General features: G+C 42.4%; 1 protein-coding gene across 1 annotated transcript in view; it reads right to left on the bottom strand.

Annotated features, from left to right (window-relative positions):
• Positions 1-26348, bottom strand: part of GNAI1 (G protein subunit alpha i1) — a 68071-nt gene that overhangs the window by 29231 nt on the left and 12492 nt on the right. The window contains exons 2-3 of the mRNA XM_084616731.1: positions 14005-14047; positions 13781-13922 (exon numbers count right to left, since the gene is read on the bottom strand). Of these exons, the coding sequence (XP_084472857.1) occupies positions 13781-13922; positions 14005-14047 (185 nt within the window). The remainder of the gene's footprint in view (positions 1-13780; positions 13923-14004; positions 14048-26348) is intronic.

Below are 26348 nucleotides of genomic sequence, written 5' to 3'. Positions count from 1 at the left end.
GTCTATGGGGGTGGGGTAGGAATAAGTTGTGTCTGGGTCCTTTTTATTTATTTATTTTTTTTGTAAAGTTGAATTTTCATTTATTAGGCAGACAATACAAAGAGATTCACTTAGATTTCTGACTCTGTTGTGGAGGTGTTGAAGACACAAAGCACAATATTCTGCTCCTCAGTAAGGAAAGCTCATTTGATTCTCTCACGGACACATGTAGCACACGTGGAACTGCCATAGGCTCTACTAACATGCTTCTTTGTTTTTGACAACCTCATAAGGACTTTAGGGTGCATAGCACGAACACCACAAAGTCTTCCTGGACACATACCACATGCAGACTTTGGTGCCTTGCCAACTTTCTTAGTGTAAAGGTAAACAATCCTGTTACCTAGTGTCCAGGACATCCTGGTCTTGTTAGAGGCTGTGTTGTAGGACAACCTAAGACGGTATGTCAGATGCTGAACCATTTTTTATATCTGGTCTGGGCAGATGCAATCAGATCTCCACACTCAGAAGTTTCTGGAATAGGGTGTGGCAGTTTTTGGAATGCTAAATAGGTTCCCTGTTGCTGAACTCAGACTTCATAAGGGCAAGTAGTCAGGGCAGCTATTTTGCAAAAGGCCATGCGCACTGTATGGTTTGGGAGAAGCTGAGCTCCTGGAGCAGAAAGCAGACTGTTTTCCCTAACTCTAAAGCATTTTGCAGCAGTTTTTTTTTTTTTTTTTTTAAATCTATATACTGAACTAAGTGGTTGATTAATTGTGTAGCTAACTAGTTAACTGAGTTGATTTCAGCAGAGCAGGAGGAAGAGTCTTCATGGATTCCAACTAAAGATTTCTACAAGCAAGTGGTGGGAAGATGTTGCTTTTAACTCAGCAGACTATATACATTTCGTGATCAAAGACTAATAGAGACTCAAATAAACTAAACCTAAGCATTTGGGAGCTCAGTTTCTTTTAACTGGGTTTCTGTGGGGACTGACCTGTTTAGATTTAATTTGTTTTCTTTATTTACGCTTATGAATAAACTGTGAAGATAATGTATGTAGATTATAAAGTAGCCATGTTATGCTATAAATATAAATTTTAACTATGTTTCTTTATCATAAGATTTTATAAAATTGGTACTTAATTCATTCCTTTTGTTCTTTTTGAGACTTGAATGTGTGGAGGTTGACCCCGTGCAATCCTTGCTGAAAATCTTTAGAGACTGAATTCTGGGTCTCTTGCTGCTTTTCTATGGGAGCTTGGTTTTTTTAAGGCACTGGTAAAGGGCAATGAAGTGAACTCTAGCCCACCCACAGGTTACACTACCACACTAAAAATAGCAGTGTAGACAGCACTTTGAAGTTGCAACTTAGGCTGGAGCTTGGGCTCTAAACCCCACCCCCGTGCCTAGGCTTCAAAGCCCAAGCTGCAACAGCTACACATCTATTTTTAGCGCAGTAGCACAAGTCTGAGTCTGTCCATCCGACTGTAGAAAATAAAAGCCTATTGTTAATTTAAGTTTTTATATATTGACACACTGGTAGTAAACCAAATATTTGCGTGAAGACACTAAATTTTATTGATAAAGAAATTTTATTTCTCCTTCCATTTCTAGATATGGTGATAATGAAGAGCAGTTCTTGTTTTGAGGGGGTTAACCATTACATTATCATATTAGAACACCGTGGAATTCATAAGTCATATCATAGTATCACCAGTTAAAAATTTCTTATCTTACACTTATACGGCTCTGACCTTCAATGCACAAAAGTTTAATCACAAGAAAAAAACAAAACCCCTCCTTACATCTTAATTTTCAGATCTGTTTGAAATGACAGTACAGGAATGGCATGTCCCAACATCACAAGAATTGTATGTCCTTGTCTTTTTGCTCTGATTCTCTCACAGGCAAGGCTTGCTTGTTTGCCAGAAACTCAAATATGGGTCCCAGTTCTCCAGGAAACAGGTTGCAGTTCAAATTTTGCCTTCATTTACAAGAGCGAAACTTTCACCGAAGGACAATTAGACTGACAGGTGTAACTGAGGGCAGAATTTGACCACAGCTGTTCTACATTTACCAGTAAATACCAAGATGAAAAAACCCTACCCCAAGGAGCAGACAATTTCAACAGTGGATTACATAAACAACTGAAATAGTAACAGACACCAAGAAAAGGGAGAAGCAAGAAAGGACATTTGTTAAATACACAGATATTCTCTTCTTTATGAATCTATACATCTGAGTAGTTGAAATATTTGTTTTGTTTTGAAGTATACGCACATTTTTTTAAGAGTGGCAGAGGTGATTTCTCTGGAATGATCTGAATAAAACAGTGGAGCCTTGACAACAGAACTGAGAAAGGTACTATAAGCAAAGGGGAGCATGGCAAGAGACAAAGAGACTGCTTCTGCAACAGAAGATGGAAAGTAGGTCTCAATTAGACTGGTATCTTTGATGGAATAGAAAGGGATAGGAGACCTTGGATTCAAAAGGTGACCAGGTTAGAAACAAGAAAAGGAGTACTTGTGGCACCTTAGAGACTAACCAATTTATTTGAGCATGAGCTTTCGTGAGCTCATGCTCAAATAAACTGGTTAGTCTCTAAGGTGCCACAAGTACTCCTTTTCTTTTTGCGAATACAGACTAACACGGCTGTTACTCTGAAACCAGGTTAGAAACGTAGGCAGGGGCTGCATGATGCAGGGAACAATTTATGGAGCACGGAACTATTTATGAAGGTAGCAATCACATGCATCTCTTCATCCCACCTCCAATTCCATCAACAAATCTACTTTTTGTTTTATGACTTACCATGGCTTATCCTTCAGTGCCACGTTTCCCTTTAGAGAACAGTAGACACACCAAGTGTGGCTTTATTATGGGACATTAGGATCAACTCTTTTTTTTATGAAGTTAGGTAATGTGGGGTGTCTTCCCTCCCATCCTTAAACAGTCTGGAATAGAGGGGCTTCCCTTCAGGAAAAAAAAGTGGTTACTAACTTTTCCGTAAATACTGTTCTTTGTGATGTGTTGCTCATGTCCATTCCACATTAGGTGTGCGTGCACCATCACAGGAAATTTTTCCCTCAGTGGTACCAGAGGGCGCTAGAGCCAGCCTGACAGATACCGTGCACTCATGTGCTGGTATAAAGAGTCTGGCTGGCCCCTAACCCTCTCAGTTCCTTCTTGCTGACTAACTCTGACAGAGGGGTAGGAGGGTGGGTCGTGGAATGGACATGAACCACACATTTTGGAGAACAATAGTTACAGAAACGTTAATAACTATTTTTTCTTCTTCAAGAACTTGGTCATGTCCATTCCACTTTAGGTGACTTACAAGCGGTACCCAAGGAGGTGGGTTTGGAGTTCATAGACATGCAGATTGCAACAGTATTCTTCCGAACTTGGCATCATCTCTGGCCTGCTGGGTGATGGTGCAGTGGGGTGAGAGGGTATGTACTGACAACCAGATTGCAGCTCTGCAGATGTCTTGCATCAGGACCTGAGCCAGAAATGCCATTGATAAAGCCTGAGCTCTCGTTGAATGAGCAGTCAAGATGGCAGGAGGTGCAACACCTGCCTGCTTGTAACACATACGAATGCAGGAGGTGATCTAGGATGAAATTATCTGGGCTGAAACCGGGAGGCCTTTCATCTTGTCTGCAACTGCGACAAAGAGCTCCGTAAATTTACGGATTGGCTTGGTCTTCTAAATATAGACGGCCAGGGCGCATCTAACATCCAGCGAGTGGAGACACTGCTCCTCTGAATTCCTGCATGGCTTGAGAAAGAAAACTGTCAGGAAAATAGCCTGGTTACTATGAAACTGCGAGACCACCTTTGGAAGGAACACTAGGTGGGGGTTCAGTTGTACCTTGTCCTTAAAGAACATCAGATATGGGGGTTCTGATATAAGAGCCATAATTGCTGAGACCCTCCTGGCCGAGGTAATTGCTACCAGGAAGGTGACCTTCCAGGAAAGATATGACAGACAGCATGATGCCAGCGGCTCAAAGGGAGGGCCCATGAGTCTTGACAAGAACAGGTTTAAGTCCCATAGTGGAATCATTTTGAAAATTTGAGGGTAAAGTCTCTCTAATCCCTTGAGGAAGTGGATGGATAATTCATGAGACAAGACCGACTTACTGTCCACCACAGGGTGGAAGGCTGATTGCCACAAATTGCAGATTAATTGATGAAAAGGCCAGACCCTTTGTTTCAGGTGAAGCAGGTATTCCAGCACAGACTGGAGGGGTGACGGAGTCGGAGAGAGACATCATAGGGAAGACCACACCAAGAAACTCTTTCATGTGGCTAGGTAACTTGCTCTAGTACACGGTTTCCTACTACCTAGCAAGACCTGGCAGACTTGTTCAACCATGGAGCTTCCCTGATGGTCAGGTGGAGGACCCTGAGGTTCAGGTAGAGTAAACAGACATGATTTTGTGAGATCAGGTCTGGGCGGGGCAGAAGCAGTAATACTATTGACAGGTTCAGCAGTGTGCTGAACCAGCATTGTCGCGGCCATGCAGGGGCTACAAGGATAACCCTTGTCTTTTCTCACTTGACTTTCAGAAGGACATTGTGTATCACAGGAACAGGAGGTAATGCATAGAATAGGAGCTCTGTCTGTGGAAGTAGGAAGGCGCCAGCAAGAGCCTGGGCTGTGACTGCATAGCAAGTAGAACTGCTGACATTTCCTTTTCAACCTGGTTGCAAACAGGTCTATCTGGGGAGATCCCCATCTCCAGAAGATGGATCTGATCACCTCCGGGTGAAGGGACCACTTACAGTGAGAAGAAGAGAAAGACCTGCTGAGGTGATCTACCACAGCGTTCCAGGCTCCCAGAAGATGGGAAACTTCAAGGTGGATGCAGTGTTTCACACAGAAGACCCACATGCAGATGGCCTCCTGGCACAGGGTAGAGGAACACACTCGTCCTGGTCTATTGATGTAAAACATGGCTGCTGTGTTGTCCATAAGCACTTGTACAACTTTGCCCATGATCTGGGGAAGGAACACTTGGCAAGTTAAGCAGACTGCTCTGAGCTCTCTGACATTTATATGCAGGGAAAGCTCTTCCTGGGACCACAGGCTGAGTTCTGAGGTGCTCGAGACGAGCCCCCCAACCTAGATAAGATGCATCCAAAATTAGGGATACTAAAGACTGGTAGTGACAAAGGGAACATGCTCATGACCACTAATCGGGGAATCCTTCTACCAGTCGAGGGAGGCAAGGACTGGGGCAGGAACTGTAATCACCGAGTCCAAAGGGTGTGGTTCAGTGAATACACAGAGGCCAGCCAGACTTGTAAGTGCACACAGCCATGTGGCTCAAAAGTCTGAGGCTGTCATGGTGGGGTGGGCATTGACCTTGGATATCAGAGCTGACATTATCTGGAATCAAGCCCCTGGGAGGAAGGCTCTGGCCCAGGTCAAGTCAAGCACTGCCCTGATACACGCTATTTGCTGGACAGGAACGAGAGTCAACTTTTGCTCATTTATCAACTGACCCAGAGCATGGAAGGTGGCTTGGACCAGGTGCAGTTTTTCACTTGAGCCTCTGATTGACCACTGATTGAATCACCCAGTTGTTCTAGGTACAGACAGACTTGAACGCCTCGCCTTCTGAGGAAAGCGGCTACCACCGCCAAGCATTTTGTGAAGTTCTGTTTGGGGCCTCGCAGTACCTGTGTGACTCTGGTAGTGAAGCTGAGATGGAGGGGGGCAGTTGCCTGTGTTTGTAACCCCTGCTCCATTTTTTAAACAGGTCCTGGTAAGGCAGCAGAGCTGAGAAGCGGGCCTGCGCCTGAGGCTTGAAATGCTTCCTTGAAGGTTCCAAAGAGTAGAGATCCAGAGATCTGAGGGTAGTCCTGGAGTCATTCAGACCATGGAGCTTTGAGTTGATCTATTCTGTACCTTCAAAGGGAATATCCTGGACTGACTAGTGGCCTCAGGTGGTAGCCCTGAGGATTGGAGCCAGGAGCACCTTCTCATGAGAACAGCCGAAGCCATTGTTCTGGCCACTGCATCAGCTGTGTCTAGGGCTGCTTGGAGGAAGGCTCTGACTATGGTCTTCCATTCCTCCGTCAGCGTGGAAAACTCTTGCCTGCAGTCATGTGGCATCAAGTCTTCAAAATTTGCCATAGAGTCCCAAATACTGTAATTGTACTTCCCAAGCAAAGGTTTGTTGGTTGGAAATGCAAAGCTGTAACCCACCCATCAAATAAATCTTCTTATGAAACAGCACTAGCTTCTTTAAGTCCTTTTGCTTGGGATTTGCACCTAACTGTTCTTGTCTGTCCCTCTCATTGGGCACATAGTACCTTTTTTCTGCCCAAATTGAGGTGGGGGAGAGAGAGAGAGGATAGGGGTCTGCCACAGGGACCTGACTGGACCCATAACAGCCTCATTGAGGGGTAGAGCCACCTTTGATGGGACTGCCGTGGCCAAAATATCAATGAGGCTATGTGAGGACTCTAAGAACCTCCATCTCTAGCCCCAGGTTAGAAGCCTTTTTAGAAGCTCCTGGTGAGGTCCAAAGTTATCCTGTGGCATCAAGCCACTTGGTCCTGAGACAGCTTTGTCTGGGGAGGAAGAAGAGGCCTGTACAGGTGTGTGTGTGGGGTCTTCCTCCTCTTCTTCAACCCCAACCACATCATCCAGGCCTAAGTCCTGCGTGTTGGTCCTGGGCTTGGTACTGGATTCCAACTTGGGTGCTGGATGGTGCAGTGGAGGAGCCCTCCTCTCAGACACCAGCAAGTAGGAATGGCTGGGCAGAGGCCCTGATACCAGGAGAAAACTGCAGGGATTCTAGAATGGCCACTAGACTTGCTTCAGAGTAACAGCCGTGTTAGTCTGTATTCGCAAAAAGAAAAGGAGTACTTGTGGCACCTTAGAGACTAACCAATTTATTTGAGCATAAGCTTACGTGAGCTACAGCTCACTTCATCGGATGCATACTGTGGAAAGTGTAGAAGATCTTTTTATACACACAAAGCATGAAAAAATACTTCCCCCCACCCCACTCTCCTGCTGGTAATAGCTTATCTAAAGTGATCACTCTTCTCACAATGACAGGTTTCAGAGTAACAGCCGTGTTAGTCTGTATTCGCAAAAAGAAAAGGAGTACTTGTGGCACCTTAGAGACTAACCAATTTATCTGAGCATGAGCTTTCGTGAGCTACAGCTCACTTCACGAAAGCTCATGCTCAAATAAATTGGTTAGTCTCTAAGGTGCCACAAGTACTCCTTTTCTCCTCACAATGTGTATGATAATCAAGTTGGGCCATTTCCAGCACAAATCCAGGTTCTCTCACCCCCCCCCCCCCACAAACCTGTAAAAAAAACTTCTACACTTTCCACAGTATGCATCCGATGAAGTGAGCTGTAGCTCACGAAAGCTTATGCTCAAATAAATTGGTTAGTCTCTAAGGTGCCACAAGTACTCCTTTTCTTTTCACTAGACTTGCATTATCCATTGTCCTTTGGGCCAGGTGCTGAGGACTGGGGAAGGAGGGAGCGCACCGAGATTTGGTGGAACGTAGGACTAGTATTGGTGGCAGCTCCTTGGTTGAGTGCAAGGCTTCACCCCAACTCTGAGGAAGAGTCCTCTGGAGACCATCTGGGAGCGGTACCCTTCTTTTCTGTTGACCGGTGCCAAGGGTCTGGGGATCGGTGCTGGCGCGGAGAAGTCTTCGCCAATGACAGAAGGGCCAGTTTTCCTCTGGTCGGTACTGAAGAACCCAGCACTGGGTACGAGTTCAGAGCAACATGCTCCCTTCTTCTCGACACACTCGCCAGAGCCAACAATTGTCCCATTGGGCTCAACAGAACCGGGAGTGTCATCAGGTCCCTGGCCGCTGCAAAGACCTCCAGGGTGGAAGACATTGAAATCCCGCTGGTGCCACAATGTCCCTCCGGTGTTGGTGAATGGTCCCGTACCAGGCTCAACAGCACCTGCAAGCAGGGCAGAGTCAACGCTATGGTAAAACAGGGGTGAAGAAGAGACATGACACAGGTCGCGCTCCGCTGCACACTCCTTGTTTGTCTTTTCTTTGTACCAGGGAGTGTCCCCTCTTGGACCATTGTTTCTTCTGCCTCTTTCTTGGTACCAGAGAGGGGGAATGGTGCCAAGAAACATGCAGTGCCAGAGGAGCGCTTTGCACTGAAGCCGAGGTGCTCGGTGCTGAGTCAGACTGGCTTGCCTCCAACGCCAGTCTAAGCGTGGCTTCCATTAGGATAGTTTAGCCTCCCTATTCTTTTTTGTACAAGGCTTGAAGTTGCAGCAGATTTGACAACACTCGTCAGTGAGCTTCTCCCAGACACTTCAGACAGCTAGAGTGTGGGTCGCTCATTGGCATAGGCTTGTCACAGGACGTGCAAGGTTTGAAGCCCAGAGACCAGGGCATGCCAGGCCCCAGAGACAAAAGAAGCCTCTTTAAACTAAGAGAGGGGAGTCTATCTATACAATAATACTATTTACACTACTATTAGAAATTAAAATGAAGATAACTAGAGAATAACATGAAAAAAACCCAACCCTGAATGATCACCTTGCCAAAGCAAGAGAAGCTGTTCCAGTGACTGTCACGGGAGGTAAGAGGGAACTGAGAGGGTGCGGGGCCAACTGAGCCCCTTATATCAGTGCATGAGTGCATGGCACCAAAGGATTCTAGAGCCGGCCTGGCGGGCACCACCAAGGGAAAAAATCTCCAGTGACAGTGCACGCAGCACTCACGTACCTAACGTGGAATGGACCTGAGCAAGCACTTGAAGAAGAACGTGCCATTTCTATCTCAGATTTCCTGAATAAGATGGCATGCAAGAAGTATTTCAGCCATCCTTATTGAACTGGTTACAACGAATCTCGTATCTTGGAGCCAGTCTAAAACCTTTTAACTTAAATGAAAAAGCCATTTGCCAGGTTACAGCCCCTCTCTTAAAAAGTGTTCTATCCAGTCTAGTATCACTTTGTCCTCCACGGATGATCAATAAAATCGAATAGATATTTAAATATATGCCAGTCTCCAAACTGGAGAATTTTAAGGCAAGATCACCTGATCGTCAGCTGCTCACACATTGAGTCAAATTAACACAGTTCTACTATAATCACTTCAAAGGGCTTATTCCAGTTAATGACTAGCCCTTGGTCTAGTCCCAGAAGTGACTGCATAGGACACATGCCCAAGTTCCATTTAAAATAAGTTTCTTTAAAATACCTTTCAGACCCATAGGGAAGAATGTCTGTGAATATTAGGATTCTACTCCACTTCTAAATTTTCTGAATTTTCCTTCATACACTTAAGAAGAAAGGTCTGAAAACAGTCAATAAAGCAGAAAGAAAAAGCCTCAAAACACACTTCCCCCGATTTCTTATTTTCCATACCATGACTACACTGACCAATTTAGCTGGACCAAAGTCAAGTCATTTTCAGGAAATTATATATATATATATACAAAAATAAAAACACACACAGTCCTTCTCTGCTTTCTGAAGGGTTTAAACAAAGTGAACGTTGATACTACAGAGCTATATATGCTGAAGGTTTTGTCCTCCATCAAGCACGCCAATTAGTGAGAAGTCAAGTCCACAGAACTACTTAAATGACCTATTTTCTCAGAGAGTCAAAATACCAAAATGTAAATTTACACTGCAGCAAGAATTCAGAGCAATAGTATCAACTTAATTTCCATATATATAATTATATAGTGAAATTGTATATATTCACCCAGAACTCTGTACGTTTTTGTAATTTTTTACAAAACAAACAGCATTGGGTTTGTCCTGTTCCTACAGACAGGAAACAAGTGACCTGACTGTAAATTTATGCATTACACAAAGAAAAAAATGTCACAAAACTTAATCATCTCCTCCTGATGAGTCACAAATTTATCTCTTCATCGCCTTCTTGTTACCGATATTAATATAGTAATTACTTTTGAATGTCATCACAATAGAGAGTCTCCACAACTCAAAAGCTGGCACTTCAATATTTACACCTGGGGGAATTCTCCGCCACTGCAAAATTCATGTCTGGAGCATAATTTTTTTTCCCCCTGCAGGAAATACATTCTTCCCAAGAATTGCTGCAGTTACACCTTTCACCCACCAGAGGACGCTGTGGTGCCAGAACAGCCAGCAACATGAACACAGCCAGCTGTTCTGGTGCCACAGAGGCCTCTGTTGGGCAAAAGGCAGAACTGCAGAATTACTGGGACAGAATGGTTTTCGTTTGGGAAAAAAAAATTCTGTGCAGTGGCGCAGAATTCCCCCAGGAGTAGAAGTTAATCACAGCACCCTGCCCACGGAGCCAGGTTAACTCAGAGTGGGGCACATGGTGTTGCTGGGGGGTGGGGGTCACAGACTGGGGTTCAGAATGGCTAGTGGGAGGTATGGGGGATAGAGTGAGGTGTGGGCTCAGGAGCTAGTGGGGTGACAGCATTGAGCCAGGGACTGAATGGGAGTGGGGGGTTGCAAGGCCACATGGGGATGGGGGGTGCCTGGACAGAGGCAGATGTGTGACTGAATGGGAGAGGCTTCAGGTCAGCCAGGGTCTCCATGGGGGAGGCTCACCAACTGCCTAACAATCCCGCCCCCGAGACCCAGTTCCATACTTCTCCCACCCACACCCAACAACTCTCCAGGTTCACGCCAGGCTCTTTCCCTCTCCCTCAGCTCCTCCGTTACCCCTGACTCCTCCAAGCCTTTGCCCTGCTTCAGATGGGTGCAGGAAATACAGTTCTGTAGTGTAATTTAAATGAATTACTCAAAGTTCTGTATTAATATGCCTAGTAAGGAATCTATTTATCAAAAAAATTACCAGAAATTTTTTTTTGGGGAGGGAGGGTGTCTAATATTGTTAGATACATACTTTCTGACAGGTATTTTGAAATAAAATACCAAAATAATTGAAACTGGCACGATTATATTTTGTTATTTTGACATATAAAATATGCAGAATATTAAAATATTGTGCCCAGAATTTTTAATTTTTTTGGTGCAGAATTCCCTCAGGAGTAAACACTGGTCTCTCTCTAATATTACAGAATTATTCTTTTTACTATATTACCACCTAGAAGCTCCAATCAAGCACACAATATGAGACAATCCCTGTCCTAGAGAGATTACAAAAAGGTAAGCCACAACCAGTTGGAGAACAAACTAAGCAACAGGTGAGGTAAATGAGGGTAACAGTGAGAGAAACAAGGCCATATAGATTAGTTGTGTGCATAATTAGCAGTTCTGAGCACATTATAATATATACACATTTTCTCGTTTCATATATAACAAGAAAATTAGTGATCTAGTAACCCCTATTAGCCAAATCATTATAATTTCTGTCTTACCCATCACCATAAACTCAATGTCAAAAGCAAAGCAGCATTATCTAGTAATCTGAACATAGGCCTGGAATCTGAAGATCTGGGTTCTACTCCCAGCTTTGCCACTGACTTGGTGGCCTTAGACAGCTGAAAATCTCTGTTCACACTCTTCCCTGAAAAATGATAATGGCTACTTCATGGGGGCATTGTGGCTATAGTCATTAATGTTAGTAAAAAGTGTTTTTGAGAAGTTCATATAAAAGAGGTATGCAAGTGCAAAGCGTCAACATATAAAATGGAGCTCCTTTCCTGATAAAACCATTTTTCTTCCCCTTGTTCTTTGTTCCCACCCACCCCCTTTCTGTCATACAACCTTGTAATCTTGACGTGTGAGGAAAAAGTAAATATGGCACAAGACCCTAAAGTACAAAATAATAAATGTCTGAATACTTGACAAATTTCTTTCAGTACATGATCTACAGAATCTCTCCCCTTCCTCTATGTGCTTCTGAGAAGACTAGCCCGTACCGGGACTATTTCCTGCTTCAGCTCTTGCAACCAATGAATACTCCACACACTGACCTTGACCTCCATTGAGTGCAATAACTTTTTATGCATTCCAGGGTAGGGACTGCCACTTTAGGTGCTAAATCCAACATCTGGGTGTTACTGAGATCCTCAAAACCCCTTCTCTAGTGTCTACAGAATTAGACAGGTGAAATCCCTGGGTGCTCGAGTATCCTCTGTTAAAAGTCTCTAGACGCCCACATTTCTTCAAGTATGTATGTACACAGATGCCTCAGATGCATGGGTACCTCTTTTATGCCTTAGTCTTCAAACTAGGCATTTCCCCACCAAACGCACCTGCAGGGCCTGATTGGGCAGGTGTGCTATGCCTAAACACACGCAAAAGGGCTGGGGAGGCCCGCCTTATAAGCTGTAGCCCAGTGGTCAGAGCACTCACCTAAGATGTGGGAGATGTGGGTACAATTCTGATGTGTAGAAGCAATCTGAACACAAACTTCCCATCTCTCAGGTGAGTGCCCAAAGCACTGTGGTATGGGATATCCTGGTGCAGAGTCTCAATTTTTCCTGTCGAAACTGTTCCTGTCAAGGTTCCTTCCCCACTCTGAACTCTAGGGTACAGATGTGGGGGCCTGCATGAAAAATCCCCTAAGCTTATTTTTACCAGCTTAGGTTAAAACTTCCCCAAGGTACAAACTATTTTACCTTTTGCCCTTGGACTTTATTGCTGCCACCACCAAGCGTTTAACAAATATAACGGGGAAAGAGCCCACTTGGAAACGTCTTTCCCCCAATAATCCCCCCAAGCCCTACACCCCCTTTCCTGGGGAAGGCTTGATAAAAATCCTCACCAATTTGCATAGGTGAACACAGACCCAAACCCTTGGATCTTAAGAACAATGAAAAATCAATCAGGTTCTTAAAAGAAGAATTTTAATTAAAGAAAAGTAAAAGAATCACTTCTGTAAAATCAGGGTGGTAAATACCTTACAGGGTAATCAGATATAAAACATAGAGAATCCCTCTAGGCTAAACCTTAAGTTACAAAAATACACAAAAAACAGTAATATACATTCCATTCGGCACAACTTATTTTATCAGCCATTTAAACAAAACAGAATCTAACGCATATCTAACTAGATTGCTTATTAACCCTTTACAGGAGTTCTGACCTGCATTCCTGCTCTGGTCCCGGCAAAAGCAGCACACAGACCGAGAGAACCCTTTGTTTCTCCCCCCTCCAGCTTTGAAAGTATCTTGTCTCCTCATTGGTCATATTGGTCAGGTGCCAGCAAGGTTATCTTTAGCTTCTTAACCCTTTACAGGTGAAAGGGTTTTTCCTCTGGCCAGGAGGGATTTAAAGGTGGTTAGCCTTCCCTTTTTATTTATGACAGTTCCAATGTCTATAAATGAATAAATAATTATGCATGCGGACAGAGGAGCAGAATGACTGCAGAGTAGCAGTTAGAGCATTCACTTGGGAGGTAGGAAATAAGTTCAAATCCCTTCTCCACATGAAGCAGAAGGCAGCCATATACCATGTAAAGTGCAAATGCCATTTATGGTGCTCTATAAATCAAGCCTCCTGCAAAGGAAAATTGTCAGTCATTTATTTGAAATGTTAAAAGTGAACTATTAATATTTTTGTTTGTCTGCACCCATTAGGTAAGACAAGGTAGGTTTGTATAAATGTTGCCAAAGTTCTTTAGATTCTGTATTATTCTGAAAAGTATTTTTCTCACTCTAAGGAGTTTTGTTTTTTTATTCTCTTCTTTGTTGGAGTGTGGATGGGGGAAAAAGTTCTATTACCTTTACCATGCAACAACAATGGACAGGAAAAAAATTTTATTATCTTTACCATGCAACAACAATGGACAGGAAATTATGCTTGAACGACATATGGCATGTTAGCTGCACATCTACATTTGTATGTACTTCAATACTCACAGCCCTGGTTGGGTCACAAAAGTCTATCTTCAATCTCCCCATTGCTCTAATGATAGCAATAATGGATTGAATGGTATTACTGTAGACAACAGCTTTGTACTGTTTACATTCTTCTTCTGAATAACCAGCTTCATGGATAATCCTATGGAGGAAAATAATATTAAGTCTTCTATTCAAACGCAAGCAAGTAAATAATTTCAGTTATATCTTTTAACCATACTTACTTCATTTGTTTTACAATTGTGCTTTTCCCTGATTCACCAGCTCCTGAAAAATAGAAGTGTAAAGATTATTAAAATACATCCTTCTTGAGTTCCCTTCGTTTCCAAAGCTAACAGTTAAAAAGTCAGTTTTCACATTTCAAGAATTCCTTAACTGATATATTACTGAAGGATTTTAAAACACAATTGTTACAAGTTACCTTTTAACATCAGGCAGAATTCTTGCTTTTGACACTTACAATAGGAGGAGATTTAACTCTGAAATGCCTTTATATTCATAGCTATACTTCTTCAATCCACACAATCTTCTCATTTAAAAAAACTGCAGGAATGTCTAATGCAAACAAATGGTCAAATACATACCTGCAGAATCAACTAACTAAACCAGGGATGGGCAAACTATTGCCCGGGGGGCCACCTCCGGCCCTCCAGACATTTTAATCCAGCCCTCGAGGTCCCATCAGGGAGCAGGGTCCGGGGCTTGCCCCGCTCTAGCCAGGGAGCGGGGTCGGGGGCTTGTCCCATTCCGTGTGGCTCCCAGAAGCAGCAGCATGTCCCTTATCCGGCTCCCACGAATATGGGAAGCCAGGGAGCTCCACATGATGCTCCCGCCCCAAGCACTGCCCCCGCAGCTCCCATTGGCTGGGAACCACGGCCAATGAGAGCGGCAATGGTGGCATCTGTGGATGGGGCAGTGCACTGAGCTGCCTGGCTCTGCCTCTGCGTAGAAGCCAGAGGGGGAACATACCGCTGCTTCTAGGAGCTGCTTGAGGTAAGCGCCCCCCTGAGCCTGCACCCTTGACCTCCTCCTATGCCCCAACCCCCTGCCCCACCCCTGATCCCCCTACCACCCTCCGAACCTCTTGGTCCCAGCCCCACCCCAGAGCCTGCAACCCCAGCCGGAGCCCTCACTCCTCACCCCCTGCACCCTAACCCATTGCCCCAGCCTGGAGACCCCTCCCACACCCTGAACTCCTCATTTCTGGCCCCAGCCGGAGCCCTCACCCCCTCCTACACCCCAACCCCCAATTTCGTGAGCATTCATGGCCCGCCATACAATTTCCATACCCAGATGTGGCTCTCAGACCAAAAAGTTTGCCCACCCCTAAACTAAACCAACAAGTTGACAACCTTTTCCCTCACATGTTTTCACAATACCTCCCCTGAAAGACAGTGTAATCGAACAGTCATTCCTGCGACATCTAAAGGCTTGTCTTCAGGGCCCCGCAACGCAGGCTATGGGTGTGTGAGTTGCAAAGCACACTAAAGTGTTTACTGGAGCTGCCCCACATCAACACTGCTAGCATGAACTAAAAGGCACAATGGGACCACATTAACACAAACTAGGTACACCTTTTATTACACTATGTCAATCATTTCATTAGTCAGCTTTTGGCACTTAACACATCTTTCAGTTTGACTTGGGCTAAAAGTTGTATAAGATTCAGTCTAAGAACAATTTATACTTTTTTTAAAGGCTATGAAAATCGTGTGTGTAAGTAAGTTGTAATTCATATGAAATATACAGCAATGAATGATTCCCTCTCCTCCATATGTAAGTAGTTTTGGGGTTTTTATTAATCACTTCATCATAGTAAAAAATGGACATAAATTCTGTGCCTGGGATGGTACATTTTACCACAATCTGAAGAGTGTGTGTACACATACACATTCGCGCGCGCACACACTCACTCTCTCAGAGGTTCTTCTCAAGACTCATACGGGATGACCTTCATAACTCATTGTAGCTTCACTACTCATGAATAATACAGCCATCCCAAACTCCCATTGATAGAACCCTGATATGGTACCACATAATCACATTCCGTACAGCCACAGATAGACATGATAGGTACTAGAGGAGGGTTCCCCAACACCACCGATGAGCTCTAGGAACAAATATTTCCCCATCTCAACTGCTAGGAAGGGAGAAAGGATTGACTAATGAGTCCTCCAACTTTAGTATCAACCTCTAGAAAGTATGTCTAAAAGTTGGTGCCTCCTGCCTACCGTACATTGGAAAGGAGAAGTACCTTTCTCCCCCTTCCCATGATTCCATCCTACCATCAGGGCTTGTCTACACCAGCATAGCTGCACTTGTGCAATCCTCCCCTGTACTCATGTAAAAAGTGACAACTTTCCCCAGTATCAAATTGTGGCAAGTTGTACTAATGCAAGTAACACTAGAGGTCTGCATGCGTACAGCTACATCACTAAAAATAAATTAAAAAAAAAAACAACAAAACAAAAAATACACCCACTATGGCAGAACCAAGTGTGCCATGGAAACAGAGCTATGGAGGACTTGAAACCTTGCGTGAGGGAATTTTCAATCTACAAAATCATTCAGGCCACCAGCTCTATCTACTGAGATCAGGGTCTCCCTGTACCAAGAATGGATGAGGGGGAGAAGTTTTAGATACTGAATAGCAGCTTTGTCTTGTGGGGCTACTATATTTTAAAGGCAGCCTTGTTAATCCACCTCTCTCCCCCCAAATTAAACAATCCCCAAACCACAATTTTTTTCCAGGAATTCCAGATTGAGAATAAGATATTTGCCCTTTTTGCATCTGATTGTTAGCTTTTTTAAGGTGGTGAGCAAGAGCTTATTGTTGGCATGTGCTATATTCCAAGGTGGAAGGAACAATTTCTACCTAACATTCCATATCATCTGAATCATATTGATCTGAGACTGGGATGGGTTCTCCATCCTTACAAGGAGAAAGGGAGGTGGGCACTTAGCAATCCCCACAGGACTGCAGAGCTTCAGTGAACAATACTCTGATATCCATTTGGGATAGAAGGGGGTCACAAGGCACCATGCCCCAGCTTCTCTCTTTCTGCTTGCTCTCACTTTGGAAGGCACAGTTCAAGAACTCCATATACTGACTATATAGTTTCTGTAACTATCTACAGAGGGCACATACCTGCAAGAACAGGAGAAGCCCTGCCACTAGTGGCTGCTGGTTTGGTTTCTCCACTACTGTACTTTTTGCTACAAGAATAAGAAGAGGGGTCCAATGGAGCTTGAGCTAGTCTTTTATCAGTGGAGGAGGAAACCTTTCCTTTATTCTCCCTGTCCAGGATCTTTTCCCCCAATCGCCTTTCTGCCCCTCATCAAAACTAAGAGCTCTGTGTTGACAGCTTGGAGTGCATCTGCAGGCAGTAGAACTACAGCTTATAAGTTACTGCCCAAGTCCCTGGCAGTTTCCCCCAGACCACTTTCCTAGGACTGAGGTATGTGAAGGAGCCAATTTCTAAGGTTGCTAATGCTTGACCAGTTACTGTCTTTGATTCCTGCTCTCTGATGAGAAGGGTGAATCTTTCTGCAGGAGCCTCTACTGTTAGAGCTGCTCCTGCCTCCGGGGAAGCAGGAAGCGTGGCCCTCCTTGGCCTTGAGAGAGAGATTATACCAGAGGTATTTCCAGAAGCTTATAGCTGGCTTCTCCAGACCTCCCTGGGTTCTTTGCTAAAACCACTGTCCTTTCTCAGCATGGGAGCTCAGACTTTTTCCAAGTAAAGGCAGAACCCTTACTTTTCCTCCCAAACACAGGCCCATCTTTTTTCCTGGAGAAGTCTAAGGCCTGGTCTACATTAGGAAATTAGGTCAGTATAATGACATTGGAAAGGGATATGAAAAATCCACACCCCTGAGCAACACCGTTAAATCAACCTAACCCCAGGGGTAGACAGCACTAGGTCGAAGGGAAACTTCTCACACTGACTTAGCTACTGCCTCTCAGGGAGGGGAGTACCTACGCCAATGAGGGAAACTCTCCCATTGGTGTAGGCAGAGTGTTCACTGAAACGCTGCTGCTGTGCCGCTGCAGCATTTTAAGTGTAGTCAAGCCCTTAGACAGGGGCAGCACTAAGGCTAAGCATACACTGGACGTCTACCCTCTGTTCCTCAACTCTTCCTTACCCTGGGTGGCATAGCTGGTGTTGTGAAAGGGACTGCCTGAGTAAACGGTAGGCAGCTGGCTGAAGGGGTGTCTGAGCACACCTTGCCGCCTTAAAGGGACCAAGTCCTAAGGTATCGGGGTATTCTTAATAGGCCTTCCTAATTTCCTCCCCTCTTCATGAGGAGGGACGCTTCCCTGCTTAAACTAAATCTGAGCCATCTCTGCACTTCAGTCAGGTAAGGCATGCTAGGCTTAGCTGGTGCCTGGCACTGGACCTGGTTATAGTCAGTTACACTGGCCACCTATTAAGGGCAAGTTCAGAGTACATGAACTGTGGGCCACAGCCTGTCATAGAATCATAGAATATCAGGGTTGGAAGGGACCTCACAAGGTCATCTAGTCCAACCCCCTACTCAAAGCAGGACTAATCCCCAACTAAATCATCCCAGTCAGGGCTTTGTCAAGCCTGACTTTAAAAATATCTAAGGAAGGAGATTCCACCACCTCCCTAGGTAACGCGTTCCAGTGTTTCACCACCCTCCTAGTGAAAAAGTTTTTCCTAATATCGAACCTAAACCTCCCCCACTGCAACTTGAGACCATTACTCCTCGTTCTGTCATCTGCTACCACTGAGAACAGTCGAGATCCATCCTCTTTGGAACCCCCTTTCAGGTAGTTGAAAGCAGCTATCAAATCCCCCCTCATTCTTCTCTTCCGCAGACTAAACAATCCCAGTTCCCTTAGCCTCTCCTCAGAAGGCATGTGTTCCAGTCCCCTAATCATTTTTGTTGCCCTCCGCTGGACGTTTTCCAATTTTTCCACATCCTTCTTGTAAGTGTGTCAGTGTGTCAAGTGTGCTGTCAGTGTGTCAAGTGTGCTGCTAGGGCACATGGACACCGAAGTGGGTCACAGGAGCTGCTTAAGTCTTCAAAGGCCTATTTCTTACTTCCAGTAGGAACCTGGTAGGGACAATGTTCTCCACCTGCTCAACACACACAAACAACACTACCAGTCAAGTAAGCGATACTAGCAGTAGATTGACTGTACCTAATCAGGTGAGGAATCTGTACGAAGCCAAGCAGAAACAACTAAGATGTTTGTACACCAAATGCAAGGAGCCGGGGTAACAAAATGGAGGTACTAGAATAACTGGTGCAAGGGGAAACAGATATTATAGGTTTCAGAGTAGCAGCCATGTTAGTCTGTATTTGCAAAAAGAAAAGGAGTACTAGTGGCACCTTTATGCTCAAATAAATTGGTTAGTCTCTAAGGTGCCACTAGTACTCCTTTTCTTTTTAGTTATTATAGGGATAACAGAAACATGGTGGAACAGTAGTCATGACTGGAGTACAGGTATTGAAGGGTATGTGCTCTTCAGAAAAGACAGAAATAAAGGTAAAGATGATGGAGTAGCATTGCACATTAATGATGAGGTAGACTGTAAAGAAGTTAGAGATGATGCAATGGATAAAAACAGTCTGTTTGGGTCAAAATCCCAAACTACACAAGATTAGAGGGCTCTATTTTTATATCTTTCTATCTTCAGTTGCACTAATTTCTTCAAATTCAGTCGTTCACAAGTTAAAATAACTACATACATAACTGACATAGCTAACTAGGACTGGTAAAGCCTGATGAATAGTATTTCAGAATGATCAAATAAAATCACTCAAGAAGCAGATATAATTATCACCATAGTATCAAAGTATAGTATAATGGAGAAGTTGGTCATGATTTCATAGCTCATATTGGATTTAAACTTCCATTTTCAGACCCATTTTCAATATCCCTCTAACTTGACTGGAGAAATTAGTTTATATGCTTAAATTAGGTTTGAAGTAGAATTCTTCTACACATTTAGAAGTCTACAATTAAAAACTGAAATGGTAAGAGAGCAAAAGTTAAGACAGTTTCATGACTGTAGACACATACCACATTACTTAGAAATTGAGAATGCTAGAAAAAACACATTTGTTTGCAGCGTGGTTGTAGCCATGTTAGTCCCAGGATAGGAGAGAGAGATGTGGATGGAACCACTGTGGAATGGGCCACCTGAATATCCTGAGAAACTCTGCTTCCCCACACACACCTATGCACATGCCTAGCTATCACCTACCACCCCACATTAGAGCCCATATGGGGTTTCATGAAACAATTACCACCCATACTTCATGGAGACCACATCCTGAAAGAAATTTTTCCTGAATGCCCTCTTCTGGCCTTCAAACAACGCCCCAACCTTGTCATCATCAGAAACAAGTTCCCCACAGAATAGAACAGTCCAACTCAAAATGGCACCAGACCCTGGCAAAACAGACACAAAACATGCAGACAGATCTCCACTGGTATGATGATCAACACCCCCCACAACACACCCGTCAAGATCCCTGGGTCTTATACATGTCAAAACATGCATCAAATACCCCAAAAACAAATATGTGGGGTGAAACCAGACAATCACTACACTCTTGAATAAACTATCACAGACAAAAACACCCTATCACAGAAGCTCTCCCACTGACATAGTGCTGTCCATACTGGTGCTTATGTCGGTGTATCTTATGTAGTTCAGGCGAGTCGTTTACAGGACACATCTACACTAGCACCTATGTCGGCAAAATTTTTGTTGCTCAAGGATGTGAAAAAAATACATCCCAAGCAGCATACGTTTTGCTGGCATAAGCACTTGTGTGCACATTGCTATATCAGTGGGAGATGCTCTCCCAGCAACATAACGCAGCTACACGAGTGATTTTATAGCGGCTTGCCGTTCTAAGCTTGTAAGTGTAGCCATGGCCACAGCCTAACCCACTAACCCTCATTTGTCCTACGACAGCAGAGGTGTTAATTGCCCACCTTATAGCGAATAGTTTCTTGCAGTATGTGTTAACTCATGATGTTTAACAGTCTGTTCCACCTTGTATTTACTAGCTGTGACAGTGACTACCTTTCCCAGACCTGAAGAAGAGCTCTGTGTAGCTCAAAAGCTTGTCTTTCACCAATAGAAGTTGGTCCAATAAAAGATATTACCTCACCCACCATGTGTCTCAGGAACAAAAATTAACATTTCAGTCATTACGAAATAGATCTTCATCAGTTACTTACCAATTAAAGTTTCGAGTGCTAAGAACTTAACTGCATTCCAATCTGCCATGAGTTGGAGGGTGACAGATTTGAGTGGGTCATAAGGGAGCACAGAAGGGAAGCCCCAAACTATATTACGCTGGCACCTTAGGGATATGATTGGGATATACAAAGGTCTAAGCACAAAGATTTCCTTTTGCAAACATTAAAAGAGGAATGATTGTGAATTGAGGATGCGGTAAAGAAGAAGCCAAGGAGACAGCTTGGCTGGAAGCTGGAGCTGCGAAACAGAGCTGGTTCTGGGCTTCCAATTCAATCTGGCTCAGGAATAGGGCCAGGGAGTTAATAAAACAATCGTATTTGCACCAGGAAAACGGGCTGCAAGTAGGGCAGAAAAAATTTTAACTGACACAAACTTTCAGACAGCGCTCAGCTTTTTGGGTGAAACAGTAATAGTCTATCACTGTATTAAATCTGAAACAAACAGACAGGAAATTCCAAAACAAAACTAAGTTACAGTTAAGGTTGCAAAGCACCGTTGTGAAGTATCAATGAACACATCTGTGTTAAAAGCCAAACACATTAAAAATTATGGAAATAGGCTAAATGCACATACAGACACATTCTCAATCACCAGCATCTAAATCACCTTAATTCTTCCCTTGCAAGTGTTGTTTGTTTGTTTTTTTTAAACAGGGGCAGGGTTAAGGTTATGTAGATGTTGATGACTAAGCCCTGGTCTACACAAGGAAATTTGGTCAGCATAACTACATCGCTTGGGGTGTAAAAAATCCACACTCCTGAATGCCACAATTAAACCCACCTAACTCTCGGTGTAGATAGCATCAGGGCAAAGGGAGAATTCTACTGTCAACCTAGTGACCACCTCTTGGAGAGGTGGATTACCTATGCTGACAGGAGAAGCCCTCTCATCAGCATAGGTAGAATCTTCGCTGCAGCATCTTAAGCGTAGACAAGGCCTGAGGGTTTTTTTGTTTTGTTTTATTTTAACACCAGAGTGGATAAAAATCAAGGATTTTTTTTTAAAAAAAGTTTATTTAAATTGGATTTTTTTTATAAAATGCTTTTTGAGGAAAAAACCTATCTAAAGTTTTAATTAGATACATTATAGCTCAAAGATATCTCATCATGGAATAGGGATTATAAATTCTAATTCTATAGTATGAGACAATATATTAATGTAATGTTTCAGAAAAGTTTTGTAAATGAGTTCCAATAGTTCATGGATTAGGGACCCAATCTTATGGGGTTCCAGGGGGTTCTGTATAGATTATTTAGATTAATCTTTCTATCTACCCAATGGAACTCAGTGCTCAGTCTAGACAATACCATCAGAGATGCTTAGTTTTGCAGTTCTCAAACTGTGGATTTGTGTCTCCAGAGATAGCTTGCTTGTTAACAGCAAAAATGTTTTTAAATAAATAATATATATAGGTGAGAAATAACAGACCACAACCCTATTTCCCTCTGCAAATTTGTGTACACAGTCAGTCCCTTACCTCTCTCTAAAAGTGAAAAGTTTCAAAAAGTTCAATGAATAGAAGATTGTTGGGGCCGGAATAGATCTGGACACGGAGAAGTCTGGAGATAAATGTGAGAAGGGAGGGACAAGAACTAGAAACAAAAGTGAAATTGCTTGAGCAGCGTATCCAAAAGTCTTGAGGTCTTTCTGAGTGTAGCCTTCATTGATTTGAGATCTACCATACCATTCTCTCACTACAAGGGAAAACCTATAATGGCAGCAGGCCATAAAAGAGACACAGTTTGGGAATATTTTAATGAAGTTCCTCTACCTATTGGTAAGACAGGCATGCATGCAAAATGCAAACAGTGCAACAAAGAAATGCAAGGCCTGGTTGCCCAAATGAAACAACATCATGAGAAGTGTTCCTTCTCAGGAGGAAGCTGCATTGAAGATGATGAAAGGAACATGTCTGAACATGCAGGATCTTCAGGTTGGTAAAGTTTTTTAATTCATACTTCTTTCTCAAGGACTGCCTGTCTTCTTTCTGGGTTATTCCTGAATTCTCACGTTTGAGCAAAAAATATAGTTGTTACTCTATGGTACTATCATTTTAGATGCAGTTTTGATAAAAAATAAATAGCTGAAATAAGCAGATTTTCCTTTTACAATTTCATCTTTAAAGTAGTATTGAGTGTCAGTGAATGCAATGAGTAATACTAAATGAGCAGTAAAGTAATAGTAATTAAATAACTACATAAATAAATAAAATAAGGACTTATTTTGTTTAGGAGAATCCATCCTCAACATACAGCATTCTGAAGACTATACACCTTCAAGATCACCATCATTTTCTATCGTTTCAGAGTTATCTGCCAATGATAGTGTTTCAGTCACATCATGTATGTCATATAGCCACAGAATATCACCTGTAGCAAAAAGAAAAAAAAAACTCCATCATCCAGAAACAACCACAGAGAAGTTTGTGCTAAGAACCAGCATATTACAAAAAGGTAATTGATGAAAAATCTGCCTGGTTTGTTTATGCAACAAACTCTCCTTTCCGTATGATTGACTGAACCATGTTAATGAAGTGTGGGTTCTCATTAAGACCAGGATACAGTCCACCCAACAGAGCAGATGTTGCAGGCAAATTGCTGGATAAAGTGTATGAAATAGAAATTGAGCAGTGTGCAAAAGGTCTAGAGGGTGAAATTGTTAACCTGAGTCTTGATGGGTGGAGCAATGTCCACAATGATCCTGTTGTATGTGCTTGTGTGACAACAGAAGAAGAGAATGTCTTCTTTACAGAAACAATTGATACACCAGGAAATGCACACATAGCAGAATATTTACAAGAAGCAGCACTAAAAGCTATAACAACCCGAAAAAAAATTCAAATGTCTGGTACACAGCTTGGTCACAGACAATGCTGCAAATGTATCCAAGAGGAGAAGAAGAAAGTGAAGTAAGTCCCAAGCTAATAACATACGGTTGCACTCATTTGATGCACTTCCTAGCCAAAGATTTCAGGCTAATGTTGAAATTGCAAAATTCTTCCATAACAATCACTTTGCAGCAGCTGCTCTGAAAAAAGTGGGAGGAACCAAGATAACTGTCCCACAAGACGTGCGGTGGAACTCAGTAATGGACTCTTTTGAGCACTATGTCAAGAACTGACCTAATCTGATGACAGTTTGTGAACAAAATGGTGAAAAAATATTTAGATGGCACTGTCACAGCCAAAATTCTCACACTAGGCTTACAAGAAATGTTGAACACATGCTGAGTACCCTGAAGCCTATTTCTGTAGCTTTGAACAAAACGCAGGGAAATAGCCCTTTTATTGCTGATGCTGTTGAAATTTGGAAGGAACTGAGTGACATCTTAAAAAGAGAAATATGCAATGATGAAGTTAAATTACAATAATTAAAAAAATGAATGGGACAAGCACTATCTCCAGCTCATTTTCTTGCAAATATTCTCAATACTCAGTACCAGGGTCAAACCTTAACCGCTGAAGAGGAGGAGTTGGCTATGACATGGACATCCAGCAATCATCCCTCCAAAATGCCAACTATAATAAACTTCAGAGCTAAGGGTGAACCATTCAAGAAATATATGTTTGCTGATGACGTTTTAAAGAAAGTCACACCAGTGAACTGGTGGAAGTCACTTAAACACTTGAATTCAGAGACTGTTGAAGGGATAATCTCACTTTTAACAGCAGTAGCTTCTTCTGCCGCTGTAGAAAGAATATTTTCTTCCTTTGGAAGAAGTCATTCCACATTGAGAAATCGTTTGGCACCTGAAAAAGGAGGAAAGCTTGTTTTTCTTTTCCAGATTATGAACAAACAGGAAAATGAAGGTGAAGATGACTGAGTTAGCTGCAGAAGCTGTAGCTCACGAAAGCTCATGCTCAAATAAATTGGTTAGTCTCTAAGGTGCCACAAGTACTCCTTTTCTTTTTGCCAATATTTTAAGTTTCTCATGTTGATCTGGCTGACATAGTTATTTAATTTTTTTTTGTTTTTAATATTTTATTTAACTATTTTAGTTAAAAATAATTTTAACAAAAACAAACCTGATTTTAAAAAACTTGAATGTTTAACTAAATTCAAAAATTCATATGCTTGTTGTGTTAAAACATTATGCATTTGCTGTTGAAGAAAAAAAAACAGAATACGTAACGTTGTTGTTTTAGTTAAATAAAACAATTTAAATGTCTGTCTGGTGATGTTCTCCTCCTAATACAGCATGGCAAGAAAATCCTACAAATATTAATGATTAACCTGTTGAACTGGAGATAGTTCACCTACCAAGGACTTCATAAATATCTGAGCTTCAATTATCTTTGGTAAATGAAATAACCAAACAATCATTCATTTTCTGATATAGCTGTAAAACTAATCTGAAAAGTTTTCAAAATAAATCATTTAAAAAAATATATCGGGAGTACCTTCTAAAAATGAAACCTACATCTATCTCTGAGTTGTGAAGAATATGTATTAAGGTTATAACAACCAACAAAAATGCACTTTTATGTAGAAATCCATGATTAAATCGAGTCTTCCCAACTAGTGATTTAAATCAATTTGATTTAAATCAAATCTACCCTGTTTAACACACTGATGTTTTTAATGTTATGTCTTCTCTTGAACTGCTCTTATCTTTTTTTGTTTTGGAATTTACAAGTTACTTGAAATGTAAACATTTGAGAGAAGCTTGAAGGACTTAAGAAGAAAGTTGTCTACATAGTACCTACAGACTACAGAAAATAAAATATTACAGTAACTCACCCAGGAAGTAATGAAGCATGAAATAAAGATCAGAACATCACTGTTAGAAGCCATAAAAATAACATGACAGACTTTGAAGTGATAATGACAGTGATTTGTTGGACAGAAGATTTGAGATAATTCAAGATCTAGAAATCAGCCAGTGTTTAGATATTAGGTAGAAACAGAAACCACGTGTATGGCAAACTTTCAATGCTCTCACTGTGGGTAAGCACTCCGGAAAACTAAGATGAAAGAGGAATTGCTGCTGCTTCATTTCTTCTTCGATAGGTCTTTATTGCTCTAGACAAATCCTGAGAGTCAGTCTCTCAACAATAACTCATTTAGCTGATTACATAGAATATGTACTACTTAAGGTTACTTCTTTTTTATTTACACCCCTATCACCTAGGGTAATTATGCAACAACTCATTTAAGTATATAGAATATAATGATTTACCACACATAGGCCACTGTTTGTTTAAAGTAATCAAATTACTTGAATACCTACATTATTATTATTATACCTAGATTCATCAGGCCTGAAGCAAGGAACAAAAAGTAAGAGAAGGTAATTTAGGATTTTTCATTTACACCATT

This window comes from Lepidochelys olivacea (genome assembly GCF_965140295.1).
Source record: "Lepidochelys olivacea isolate rLepOli2 genome assembly, chromosome: 1".
Classification (NCBI taxonomy): domain Eukaryota; kingdom Metazoa; phylum Chordata; order Testudines; family Cheloniidae; genus Lepidochelys; species Lepidochelys olivacea.
The sequence above is the reverse complement of the archived record's forward strand: the minus strand, read 5'-3'. Positions and strand labels throughout refer to the sequence as shown.